The sequence below is a fragment of the Musa acuminata genome, chromosome BXJ1-5 (assembly GCF_036884655.1).
Source record: "Musa acuminata AAA Group cultivar baxijiao chromosome BXJ1-5, Cavendish_Baxijiao_AAA, whole genome shotgun sequence".
Classification (NCBI taxonomy): Eukaryota; Viridiplantae; Streptophyta; class Magnoliopsida; order Zingiberales; family Musaceae; genus Musa; species Musa acuminata.
The window spans coordinates 12808301-12822838 of record NC_088331.1 but is presented as its reverse complement, the minus strand read 5'-3'; the positions used below and the strand labels follow the sequence as shown (position 1 = coordinate 12822838).

Below are 14538 nucleotides of genomic sequence, written 5' to 3'. Positions count from 1 at the left end.
AAGCTTAGAGATTAAATTCCAGTATATTGATACTTGTGCCAGTGGAGACTGAAAGGTTTTTTTGGCTTTGTACAGTAGTACGTACATGATGCATACTGGGGGAGATAGCTGTCGATGTTGCCTCGCATGCTTCGCAAGTGTCTTTATCCTCTCTCACCCATAAAGGTTGTCGACTCCGAGTAAAAAGAGCTTGTGGTCAGGGAGACTCTGCGCACCACACTCGGTTATCTTTCCCTTTTGTTTTCACTGCACGTCGCTTGTGTTCGATGAGATCTCCGTGTCTAAGCATCAATTCCTGCACTAAAACTCGCACTGTTCTTGACGATTCATCGAAGCCGCGCTGCGCGGTGGGCGGCAAGACGCGGGTGGACGCGCGGACGTGTCGCGTTCCGGCTTCTCTGTTTCAAGACCTTCCCCTTGAAGCCATGTATCCCGGCGTCCCGTGACAGGTGGATCCGTATTACCCGGATTGCTTCGTTGCGAGACGAAAGAAGACAACAACGAACTGCTGATGCTAGTATCAACTTCTCTGAAGGAGAACATAATGGTGCTCCTGCTCCGGGAGACCAGTTATGAACCCCACCCCAATTCCAGTGTTCTAATTTTGTGGTATGATGTGACATTCTCTGATGCTGAAAAGCCACACACATCAGTGAAAGCTTTTTAGGCGTGATTCGATCGGTCAATCCAAACACCGCAACTACCATCAAAACATCAAGGTCTGACGCGTCTCTCTCTCTCTCTCTCGCAGATCCTCCGTGACGCTCCCCGCAACTTTATTGGGTTCCCAAAACCACGAGACGCACCAATACGCAATGCTCGGTTCCTACATTGTATCTGTTGTTTTCCCCCTTTTCGTACATGGGAAGAACAACTTCGTAGCATCACAGCACGTGAACTACGTGGGGAAGATGACTCCTTGGAGCTATTCCTTGAACAAAGATAACGTTAATAATGTTCTTGTAGAACAGTCATAAAGAGCGGAACAAAGAGTTTGTCCAATCGACTCCCTTTTGCGTCGCCTGTGACTACGCCTACACAAACAAGGAACAGAGGATGCAGAAAATTATAAAGAATAGCTACACAGAAGACGTCGTGACCTCTGCTACAGAGGCAGCAGAATGGAAGCGACAGGGACAGAGCTAGGAATCCAAGATCTCAGTGACCTCGCCTTCTTGGCACACCCCAACCTCGATTGCCATCGTCCTGTCTCCCCTCTTCCCCTCCTTGGGCGAGGCCTTCACCCTGCAGCAGTTCCTCCTTGGAGACTGCCAAAAAGAACATGATCAGAATACATTAGATTGCGAATCTATAAACATGTCACACCATAGCTCATCCTTGGATTCTGATCTGAAGAACCACCATAAAGAACTGCTTACTCGGTCCCAGAGGCCCGGGTCGGGCTTCTTATAGACGAGGATGCGGTCCACGAGCGCGCCGGGGTCGGGCATCCGCCACCGGCACGTCGGGCGCGAGTCGCGATGGCGCTCGTACACCGTGACGGTAGTCCGTCGGGCGGCGTCGTATCGGGTGGCCGAGAGGTAGTAAACGAAGGGCCGTTGGCACGGGTGGCGAGCCACGGGGCGTGTGTTGAAGGCGTAGGCCGTGTAGTCGGCGCGGCGGTACCAGTTGAGGAACGTCCGTGCCGGCATCTCCATCTCCCGCGGCGACGTCACCCCCCGCGCCACCAGCACCGCGAAGCCCCAGGCCACGGACACTGTCCACGGCCGCTGGGTCTCGTAGCAGATGGACTGCTGCATCACCCCGGCGGGATCGAGGCGGACGGGGCCCTCGAAGAGCCGGCGGAGGGCGGCGGCGCGGGAGCGGACGCGTGGGAAGATGGGCTGGACGACGTCGAGGTGGTGGAAGGAGAGGAGCGGAGCCACGGGATGGGCGGTGAGAAGGCCGAGCAGGTCGCCGTAGACGTCGTACTGGTGGAACCCCGGGTGTCGGGTGAGGGGCACGCCGAGCTCGGCCATGCAGGCTTGGATGCGGTCATCGCTGCCGTAGAGGGCCGGATAGCGGCGAAGGCAGCGGTCCTGGACACGGGAGAGGGCGGCGGCGAGGGGGGCGCTGATGGCGAACCCGCCGCCGCCGTAGGCCATGCCGTAGGAGAAGTAGATGTTCTGTAGGTGGGACTCGGAAGGAGACCCGATGTAGTAGGGCTGGCGATGGTCGAAGCGGGAGAGGAAGCGGGCGAGGTTGTCGGCGATAAAAACAGTGTCGTCGTCGCCCATGACGAACCACCGGACGCCAGGGAGACGGAGGCGGAAAGTCTCGGAGACGATGCGGGAGATGCGGATGGCGGAGCGGTCGCCGCGCCTGTGGGTGTAAGGGAACCGGGACGTGTCGCCGGATATCTTTAGGGGCGGTAGGTCGCGGGTGTAGGACGAGTTGAATTCCTTGACGGGCTTGTCGAGCCAAACGAAGCCACGCATCTGCCGGGGCCGCCACCAGAGCCTGATGTATTCCTTGCGGCGCTCCCACAGCTTGGCGGACGCCGCGATGCCGAACACGATGTGCTGCAGCCCAGTTGCCGTCTCCGTCAGAGCAGCCGCAGAGGTGGGCCGTGGAGGCGGAGGAGAAGGAGGCGGGGGCGATTTGGCGATGGTATCGATTCTGCTAGCGTCTCTCTTGGTTTGATTGGGGGAGGAGAGGTGGATGAGGGAGTCGGTGGTGGTGGAGGAGGTGGGGCAAGGGGGGCTGGAGAGCAAGACGTGGAGAGGGTAGACGAGGTAGATCACGATAATGGAGAGGACGAGAAAGATCATCAGCCTTGGGATGGAGGAGGAGGATGACCATGGCTTGGCATCCCTGGAAGAAAGAAGGGACACAGAAGGCTTGCTATTGCCATTACTCCAGGCATCCTTGTGCTTGCCGCCGCCACCACCTTTCATGGCTCCTTCACTATACCAGAATCTTCGTCTCCTTGCAACACCTTATCCGTACTTTGTCGCTGTTTTGGCTCTGAGAACATGAAGGGGAGGAGAAGAAGCCGGCGACAGAAGAAGAAACATCAAACACGATCAGAGAAATGAAGTGGGAAAAGAGAAGGGGAGACGAGAGGAAGAGAGAGGCATGCACCTCTTCCAGGGAACACGCGTCGTCCGCTCTCTCTGTCTCTCTCTCTCTCTCTCTCTCTCTCTCTCTGTCTCTGTTTCTCTCGTTTCTTGGGAAAAATAAACATGGTCAGAGTGAGATCAGGATGTGACGCTTTATGTTTACGGTACCTGAACTCATCAACTCGGTACAGAGAACCGAGTCGAACCAGGTCGAGTTAAATACGATCCAAATATTTTGAGAAGGGCAGCAAACATGCATCTGAAACGGTGCGAATCCTCTGACTCACTGATGCCATTACCACAATCAACTTTTCAGAAAGCGGTGTTCAGTATTTGATGCAGCAACATTATAGATTTCATCAAAACAGACCTACCAGTTGGGTTATTTCACATTATAGTTAATGTTATATTAACGATGCTTATTTGTGACTACATAAAGTTTTATGCGACGTAAAGTTCAAACATACATATTTTTTACACAGGTCATATAGCTACGTAAAGTTTTTATATGACTATATGATTTTTTATTCGGTTGAAGCCATATAGATGACTTGACCTATGGCACAAGAGCTAAGATTGAATCCCGAGTACAGGGAGTACAAGTGTATGAAAATATGTATGAAAATATTTTTTATTCGGTTGAAGCCATTAAGTCCCAAAACTGATGGGAGAGTAGAGGGAGTACAAGTGTAATAAAATCAATCCACACATGTATCTTAGAAAATCATCATCGGATTCACTCTCGACTTAGATCTCTTCGGCACCTAAGTAAATCTAGATGGAGACAGTGAAAGCGAGAGGAGAAGAAGATAGACATAGGGAGAAACAAAAGGATCGATTTATACTCGAGAGTCCTTAATCATAAATAATTAAGAGATATTATTTGAATTATTCCTTGGAGAATACTTTCGACTACGATATATGGTAGACTCGTGCATCCAATTTTATTATCAATCTTCATGTGTGCATGTGGTAAAATTCTAATAGGTGATTTTTATAATTATAATTTATGATTCGAAATATTTTCTTTAAATCAATTCTTATTAGAGAATTTTTTTGTTGTGATAATTGTTGATATGGTGAATTTGGAATAACCGATTTTGTCGTCACTCATCATATTGGTTGCCACATATTAAGTTTCTAATAGATGATTTTGCTAGTGATTTCCGAAAATGAAGCATAGTACTTTTGATGACTTGACACTAGCTTTTGTTAGAAGAAAGGTCTGAGCAACGAATTTTTGGGTCCTTTGGTGAGATCTTGGGCCAAGAAAATGACATCAAGTGGTTTGAGACACGAAGGGGCACATAGGGTGTGAGAAGCTTTGGATCAAAGAAAACTAAATTAGGGTTTAAGAGAGGTGTCTCAAGCGCATGACTACAATTTTGGTCAAGTAACCATTTATTTAGGGTGCTCGAAATACTTTTGCCTAAGGGGATGAACCGGGCTCTTTAGATGCTTTTGCTTTGGGGGGCATATCGGTGCAAGATAATGCTTCTAGCATAGTTAAAAAGTTAGGTATAAATTATCTAAAATATTCTTTGGATGTTTTAATCCCAATAAATAGGTTAGGTTTAAATGATTCATTTGATTTATAATGATTATTAATGGACTTTTTGGTTGCATAAAATGACTAACTAATTACAAATTAATATCTATAGCGCTAAATTTGATATGATGTAGTACATAATTTTTAGATAGATCTTGATGAGTTTTATCATAAATAATCCATATCATTAACTATAAAAACATGCTTTGCTTTTAACTTTTTTTATTGCAAATTGAAGGTCAAATTAAGGCTTGTTCCTTGAGTCCTTACGAACTTGTCATCTGATTTTAGAATAATAAAGCAAGCCATTTTCATCAGAATGGAAGGTTTAACCTCAAGAATCTTTGTGAGAAGAAATGATTGGCTAAATTTTATTGATAGTAAATATGAATTTATATACACAAAGAGAAATTAAAAAATATAGTACTTACATCATTTTCTCGATCAATAATAAATATAAAATATTTACTAAATCATTTCATGATTTAGAAGATCATGTTGAGATCATGATCTTTATTGATATAATCATGATAATATGTTATCATGAATTTTATGATTTAGAATCATCATAACATAATATCAAAATATTGTTTTACGAAGGCTGAATATTGGGCGATTACTTCTATAACCGCTAAACTTTATTAGATTCGATCATTGCTATATAAACTATTTGTTACAATCTTTGATCTCCATCTGTATATTGTGATAATATCAAAGTAATATATCTATATACTAATCTTGTATTTCACTCTCAAGTAAAGCATATAGCTATCGACTTTCATTTTATTCATGATAAGGTTCACAATAATGAACTATATGTCTCTCATGTCTTATTTTCTAATCAACTTATATATGCTCTTATCAAGCCTTTATCTCGCTACCAACTCCTTCTCTGTCCAAGATTGGTGTCTTTGATAGGAGCACTATATTGCAAGGACATATTAGGAAATATATTATTGAGAAAAATAAATCATGACAAGAAATATGATATAAGCACTAATAGATATCTTATAATTCTTATTACCTACCCAATCAACATCCGAAAATGCATAAAGTAATAGAGGAGAACATTTTCAAAGAAATAAGCCATAATCAATAGTACTCTTTAAGTATCGAAGAAGATATTTAATAGTTGTCCAATGATTGAAAGTGGGCCTTGCATAAATTGAGATAATTTATTCATTGCATATGTAATATTCAGATGAGTAAATGTCAAATACTATAGACAACTAGTAACTTGATGATACTCGGTAGCATCACTAAGATTAACACTATCAGATAAGGTAAGAGGAACACTTATAGAAATTAGTGTAGTAATAGTATTAGCTTCAAACATTTTGGTGTGATAAAAAAGGTCATGAATATATTTCTGTTGAGAAAGAAATAAATTATTTATCGCATGGATTACTTGAATAGCAAGAAAATAGTCGAGAGATCCAAAATCTTAGATAGAAAACTTATTTTCAAGTTGTTGAATAAACTGATTAATTATTACTAGTTTATTACTAGTAATAATTAAGTCATCCACATAAACTAGTAAAAAGATGATTATGCCTTCATAAGAATAAATAAATAATAAATTATCAAATTAAGAATTATAAAATTTAACTAAGACTAGATATATTCGAAGTTCATGAAGCCAAACACAAGGGGCCTGCTTGAGACTATAAAAAGTCTTGCACAACTTATAGACATGTTGAGGAAGATTTTGATCAATAAAGCTTAAAGGTTACTTCATAAATACATCCTCAGAAATATAATCATGTAGAAATATATTATTCATGTCCAACTATCGAAGTCTCCCGCTGTTAGATAAAATAAAACATAAAATAATATGAATTGTTGTTGGCTTCATAACTAGGCTAAATGTGTCATGGTACTCAATGCTTGTACGTTGATGAAATCCCTTTGTAACAAGTCTTGCTTTATACTTATTGATGGATCCGTCAGGATTTTGTCTAATATGAAAAATCCGTTTGCACCCTACAAGGTTTTGACTTAGACGAGATAAGACTAAGTCCCATGTACTATTCCATAATAAAACATTATATTCTTCGAACATTATAGCTTGTCATTCGAAAATTTTAATAGTGGAAGGCTTAGAAAGAAATTTTTGGTATTATTTTACGAAAATAAAGAAGAATTTATTTAGTTTAAAGAGTTAATTTTTGGATCTAGTAACCAATTTGTATAGAGTCAATGACATCTCTAGGATTTATTGGACGAGAAGAATTTAAAGCAAGGGGTACTAAAACCAAATTTTGCTATGAATTCTCTTGGTGCGTGATATTCTCATTAATCAACTAGATGGATGAGATAACTTATTGTTTATCATGCACCATCGACGAAGAACCTAATAGGATCTAAATAGATAAAGTATTTGGATTGATGGGTGGGGTTGAGGTTTTAACTTGAATATACATGATAATATGAGGTTTCAACTTGTTTATTGTAGTAACAGTATTGGCTTTAAACATTTTGGAGCGATCAAGAAGGTCATAAATATATTTTTGTTGAGAAAGAAATAAATTATTTATTATGTGGATTACTTGAATACCAAGAAAATAGTCGAGAGACCCAAGATTTTTGATAGAAAACTTGGTTTTAAGTTGTTGAATAAACTGATTAATTATTACTAGTTTATTACTAGTAATAATTAAGTTATCTACATAAACTAGTAAAAAGATGATTATGCCTTCATAAGAATAAATGAATAATAAATTATCAAATTGAGAATTATGAAATTCAACTAAGACTAGATATATTCAAAGTTCATGATGCCAAGCACAAGGGGCCTGCTTGAGACTATAAAGAGCCATGCACAACTTATTAACATGTTAAGGAAGATTTTGATCAATAAAGCCTAAAGGTTACTTCATAAATACATCCTAAAATATAACCATGAAGAAATATATTATTCATGTCCAAGAAGTCTCCAGTTGTTAGATAAAATAATATGAATTATTGTTGGCTTTACAACTAGGCTAAATGTGTCATGGTACTCAATGCGTGGACGTTGATGAAATCCCTTTGTAACAAGTCTTGCTTTATACTTATTGCTGGATTTGTCAGGATTTCATCTAATATGAAAAATTCGTTTGTACCCTACAAGGTTTTGACTTAGATGAGATAAGGCTAAGTCCCATGTACCATTCCATAACAAAACATTATATTCTTCAAACATTCCAGTTTGTCATTCGAAAATATTAATAGTAGAAGGCTTCGAAAGAAATTTTTAGTATTATTTTATAAAAATAAAAAAAAACATTTATTTAGTTTAAAGAGTTAATTTTTGGATATAGTAACTATTGGATGAATTTGTATAGAGTCAATGACATCTTTAGGATGTATTGGACAAGAAGAATTTAAAGTAGGAGGTACTAAAACCAAATTTTTCTATGAATTCTCTTGTTGCGTGATATTCTCATTAATCAACTGGATGGATGAGATAACTTATTGTTCACCATCGAGGAAGGACCTAGTAGGATCTAAGTAGATAAAGTATTTGGATTGATGGGTGGGGTTGAGGTTTCAACTTGAATAGACATGATAATATGAGGTTTCAAACTGTTTTTTAATATAGTAACAATATTGACTTTAAACATTTTGATGCGATCAAGAAGGTCATAAATATATTTTTGTTGAGAAAGAAATAAATTATTTATTGTGTGGATTACTTGAATATCAAGAAAATAGTCGAGGGACCCAAGATCTTTAATAGAAAACTTATTTTTAAGTTGTTGAATAAACTTATTAAATATTACTGGTTTATTACTAATAATAATTAAGTCATCCACATCAACTAGTAAAAAGACGATTATGCCTTCATAAGAATAAATAATAAATTATCAAATTGATAATTATAAAATTCAACTAAGACTAATATATTCGAAGTTCATGATGCCAAGCTCAAGGGGCCTGCTTGAGACTATAAAAAGCCTTGCACAACTTATAGACATGTTGAGGAAGATTTTGATCAATAAAGCCTAAAGATTACTTCATAAATACATCCTTGGAAATATAACCATGAAGAAATATACTATTCATGTCCAACTATTGAAGTCTCAGACAAAATAAAATATAAAATAATATAAATTGTTGTTGGCTTCACAACTAAACTAAATGTATCATGGTACTCAATGCTTGGACGTTGATGAAATCTCTTTGTAACAAGTCTTGCTTTATACTTTTTGATGGATCCGTCAGGATTTCGTCTAATATGAAAAATCCATTTGCACACTACAAGGTTTTTACTTAGATGAGATAAGACTAAGTCTCATGTACTATTCCATAACAAAACATTATATTATTCAAATATTACTATTTGTCATTCAAAAATTTTAATAGTATAAGGCTTAGAAATAAAATTTTGATATTATTTTATGAAAATAAAGTAGCATTTATTTAGTTTAAAGAGTTAATTTTTGTTTCTAGTAACCATTGGATGAATTGTATAGAGTCAATGACATATCTAAGATGTATTGGACGAGAAGAATTTAAAGTAGGTGGTACTAAAACCAAATTTTACTATGAATTCTCTTGTTGCATGAAATCATGAATCAACTGGATGGATGAGATAACTTATTATTTATCATGCACAGGAAGGACATGGTAGGATCTAAGTATTTAAAGTATTTAGATTGATGGGTGGGGTTGAGGTTTCAACTTGAATAGATGTGATAATATGAGATAGCTACTGAATTTGGAGAATCCAATTAATAAAGTTATTATAAGTTAGTCTAAGTAAAAAAGAATCAACTAATTTATAAGGAAAAGTAGATTCCACAAAATCAATGTGACAAGAAATAAAAATTCTTTTGGTTGATAGATCAAAATATTTAAAAGCACTTTGATTAGTGGAATATCTAAGAAAGATACAGTTTTTGATCGAGCTTCCAATTTGTTATAGGTGTAATGTTTTAACCATAGATAACATAGACACCCCAAAACATGTAATTTACTATAGTTAGGAGTGAATCTAGATAGTTTTTCAAATAGTGAAACCATGTTTAGAACTATAGTGGATATGTGATTAATAAAATAAGTTAATGTAACGAATTCATGATACCAAAATTGAAGAGGTAAGGAAGCTTAAGGAGCGTGAGACAAATTTGAACGATATGTTGATGATGATATTCTGTGATCCCATTATGTTCAAGAGTATATGGAGGGGTGAGAAAATGAGATATTCCATTAGTTTAAAAAAAATAACAAAGTTTTTAAAATTTACCACTATTATCAGAATAAAATAAAATAATAGATTATTAAAAGAACTTTTTAACAATATGCTTAACTTTGAAAAAATGTTGAATACTTTAGATTTTTGTGTCTTTGTCTCATAAAATCTTCCCTCTTTGTCTTTAATTATATCTGAAGATGACATGTAAACTTTAACATAATCATCCCTCCTCGTTTGTTATCCATGGATTCTATTATCATAAAGTATATCCACGACCTCTTGTATAAAATTCTCCTGATATATTACTAATTCCTTTAACATAGATCTCCTTTTTACTAATAGATCTTAATAAAAAATATTATATAATATCATTGTATGATATTGGACATGATTTTCATGTCTATGTGTGATTTATTATTTTTCATCAATCATGTGAACACTACAAGGTAGTGCAGGTAAAAACCATGTGTTCTTATTCTCCTAAAATATCATATAATATAATTGATAACTTATTAAGTAAATGTTTTGTTTATCTTAAAACCTATTATTGGCTTATGTCTAAATAGTCCGTTTGATTTTCAATGATTGTTAAAGGTCGTTTCATAACATGAATAACTACTTATAAATTAATGTCTATAATGCTAAACTTGTTATGATCTTTATAGTACTAATTTCTTTGATGGATATTGACCATATTTGTCATAAATTATTCACATCATAAACTATAAAAACATACGTTACTTAAAATGGATTCTAGTATCTATGTATAATTCATATCGACCAAATTACATACTTAGGTCTCAATTATCCATTTGATTTCCAATGATTATTAAAGGTCTCCTCGACTTACATAAAATGAATTACTACTTATAAATTAACAACACTACTAAATTTTATGTCAAACTCATGAACCCTTAATCAAAAGCATAATATTATTGAATCATATTAGATATGATTTTCATCAATGATATGAACGCTATGATATACTGTAGCTATAAACCATGTACTCATATTCTCTAAAGCATCATATAATATTATTAATAGCTTACTTAAAATAACTTTTAGTTATCATAAGATTAATAATTGGTTTGGGTCTAAATATTCTATTTGATTTCTACTTTATTAAAGACATTCTCAGGTTACATAAAATGACTATTCTTATAAATTAATATTTATTATAATATTATCTTATCTTTGTAGTACTGATTTTTGATATAGACAAGCTTTATCACAATTACTCTATATCATTAACTATAAAATCATCCTTTGTTTTTAAGTTTGCTACATACTCAATTGGATCATTGTAATTATATATCATTCATATACATAAATATCAATTTTGAACATAAGGATACTAATATATTATTATAAAGAAAAGGTTGTAAATAATTGTATATAAATCTTACTATATATAAATATGATAATGATACTACAACAGATAGATATGATATCATTGATTGATTCATATTAGATATGATATTCATGTATATAGGTGACATATTATTCTTTAATAAAGATATAAAGACTACGAGGTACTATAGTTATAAACCATATACTTCTATTCTCCTTTAGCAATTGATAGCTTATCTAAAATATTTTTTAGATATATCTTTAAATCCAAATGATCTATTTGATTTCCAATGACTATTAAAGGTCTGATTAGGTTGCCTAAAATGGCTAACTACTTATAAATTAACACCAATAACCCTAAATTTGATATGATATTTGTAGTAAATTTCTTAGATAGTTCTGGACATGTTTTATAAAAAATATTCCCTAGCATAAACTATAAAAAGATTGATAGCTTATCAAAAATATTATTTTGATGTCTTAATACCAATGATTGGCATAGGCCAAAATGATTCATTTGATTTCTAATGATTATTAAAGGTTTTCTCGGGTTGCATAAAATGATAGCTATTTATAAATTAACAACAATAACACCAAACTTTATAGTTCTAATTTCTTGTATGAATCTTGACAAACAATATCACAAATAGACGAATGCAAATGGATCTTTGCTTTAAATTTGTTACATGCAAATGGATTCCTGTAGATATATATTATTCATATTGGTGAATGGATTCTTTTATACATGCTTAGGCTGCCAATGTACATTTGATTTCCAATTATTGTTAATAGTTTTCTTGGGTTGCATAAAATGATTAACTACTTATAAATTAATTGACAGTAATAACAATAAATTCTGTATGAAACTGATGAATCCTTAATCAAAAGCAAAAAATAATATGATTGAATGATATTAGACATGATTTTCATGTCTTTCTATGACTTATTATTTTCATCAATGATGTGAAAACTTTGATGTAGTTGTAAACCATGCACTTATATTCTCCTAGAGTATCATATAATATTATTGATAATTTAAAATATTTTTCAAATGTCCTAACACCAATAGTTGTCTTAGGTCTAAATAATTTGTTTGATTTTTAATTATTATTAAAGATCTTGTCGAGTAACATAAAGTAACTACTTATTTATAAATTAACATCTATTATACTAAATTTGATATGGACATTGTAGTATTGATTTCTTAAATAAATCTTTGCAAGCTTTATCACATCTACTCCATACCATTAACTATAAAATCATGCTTTGCTTTTAACTTTGTTAAATACTTGTACAATGCAAATGGATTATGGTAACTATATATCATTCATATAGACAAATGGATTCTTTATTACTTGCTTAGGTCCCTATTATCATTTTTATTTTCAATTATTGTTAAAAGTTGCATATTTTGACTAGCTACTTATATATTAGCAGCAATAACACTAAATTTTATATGAAACTCATCAACCCTTAATAAAGAAACATAATATAATACCGTTGAATGATATTAGACATGATTTAATAGGCTTAGACCCAAATGTACCATTTGATTTCCAAGAATTATTAAACTCTTCTTGTGTTCAATGAAATGACTTGCTACACATACAATAACAACAATAATACTAACTTTGTTATGAAATTTGTAGTTCTAATTTCTTACATAGATCTTCACAAGCCTTATCATAAATACTCCATAACACCAACTATAAATGCATGCTTTGCTTTTAATTGTGTTTCAAACTTATATAAATACATTTCTAGTTCTCAAATGTATTCTTGCCGGATCTAAATTTTCAACATAAGAATAAAAATCTACAATTACATTTTTCTATGCATAAATTTTCTAAGAATTTCATGTGTATAGACTTTTTCCACAACTCTAATAGTAGATTTCTTTTGTTGAATACACACATAATGAATCTATAAAGATGTTCAGCTTTAAAATATGGTTGATACGTATATTGAAAGAGACAAAAAGATAAACACAATCGGTATCAATTTCTTTGAATATCATGAACCATTAATCAAAAGCATGATATAATATCATTGAATGATATTAGACATGATTTTTATGTCTATGTGTGCCTTATTAATTTCATCAATGATTGGAAGACTACGATATACTATAGCTACAAGCCATATACTCATATTCTTCTAAATTATCATATAATATTATTGATAGCGTGTTAAAATTATTTTTTAATCTCTTAATAACAATAATTGGCTTTAGTCCAAATAACCTATTTGATTTTCAATAATTGGCTTAAGTCCAAATAAACTATAGTTTCCACAAAATGACTAATTGTATATAATTTCATAACAATCGTTGAATCTCGGATTTTGATAATGAAATCAATTGATAAATTAATGATCTAATCCATGTATTGAGACAAGTGATGTAGGACTAATTACGATTGTGAGAAAGGTAAAATAATTAAAGAAGAATCGAATGTTGGGTCAGAGTCAATGATCGGGCATCGGGCTGGATGAATCGGGGGATACACCAAAGGATCAGATGATGCAATGAAAGCTCATTGAGAGTTCACCGAAAGCTTGTCGAAAATTTATTAAGAGTTTGCCAAAAGATCACCAAGAGTTCATCGAAAATTCACTGAGAGTTTGGTTGAACAATTTATGTGTCGAACAACTTAAATTGCTTATATCATAATTGTTTTAGATTTAACTATCATAACTAGGACTTTAATTTGAGTTAGTTTTGGGAGAAATCCTACTAACTCAATTAGGGGCTAACTAGGCCCAAAACAGGATTGAATTGGGCTGGTTGGATGGCCCATTCAGCCACTTGAAGCCACATTAGGCGATGGCACCGTTTAGACTGGGCAATGGAACCGCTTAAGGCTTGGCCTCCCAAGTGGTCTGAAAGGTGGTACCGTCGGTAGTTAATGCTATCAAGCGATAGTACCACTAGAACTTAGTTTCCGAAGCTTTGTTAGGCGATCATACTACCCAGACTGAGCGGTGGTTCTATTTAATGTTAGTCTACAAGTAGTGGTACCACCCAATAATGATGATAGTATCGTTAGTATCCTAGAAATCAGGGATAAGATACTTTTTGACTCCATTTTTGAACTTATTAGGGCCTATAAATACCCCACTTTTTCTTGCATGAAAGATACTGAAAGTGTGAACAAAAATCTTGAGATTTTGAGTTGTAAAATTTTAAAAAAGTACTAAGTGTCCTCCCCCTCCTTTAACTTTGTGACCATTCTAAGAGGGGTCTGAGGTTTGTAAAGGTTGTGTCCTAAACTTGTAAAAAGGAGAAAGAGTTGTAAATGGATAGTTAATATTCACCTATTGAAGGAAGATCCATAGATGTTAGTGGCCTAGGAATCGGGAGTCGATGTAGGTCACGATGACTGAACCACTATAAATTT

General features: G+C 35.0%; 1 protein-coding gene across 1 annotated transcript; it reads right to left on the bottom strand.

Annotated features, from left to right (window-relative positions):
* Positions 1-903: 903 nt before the first annotated feature.
* On the bottom strand, positions 904-3075 carry LOC135673824 (uncharacterized). The gene is made up of 2 exons (XM_065183157.1): positions 1380-3075; positions 904-1268 (listed from the first exon to the last, which is right to left on the bottom strand). The coding sequence occupies exons 1-2, from the start codon at positions 2895-2897 to the stop codon at positions 1143-1145; spliced, it is 1644 nt and encodes a 547-aa protein (XP_065039229.1). The 5' UTR covers positions 2898-3075; the 3' UTR covers positions 904-1142.
* Positions 3076-14538: the final 11463 nt, after the last annotated feature.

Bases quoted from the DNA above. Each gene is read 5' to 3' on its own strand.
- LOC135673824 (XM_065183157.1), bottom strand. From the start codon at position 2,897: ATGAAAGGTGGTGGCGGCGGCAAGCACAAGGATGCCTGGAGTAATGGC. The intron at 1,269-1,379 runs GTAAGCAGTTCT...TCTTTTTGGCAG, and splicing joins ACCCGGGCCTCTGGGACCGA to TCTCCAAGGAGGAACTGCTG.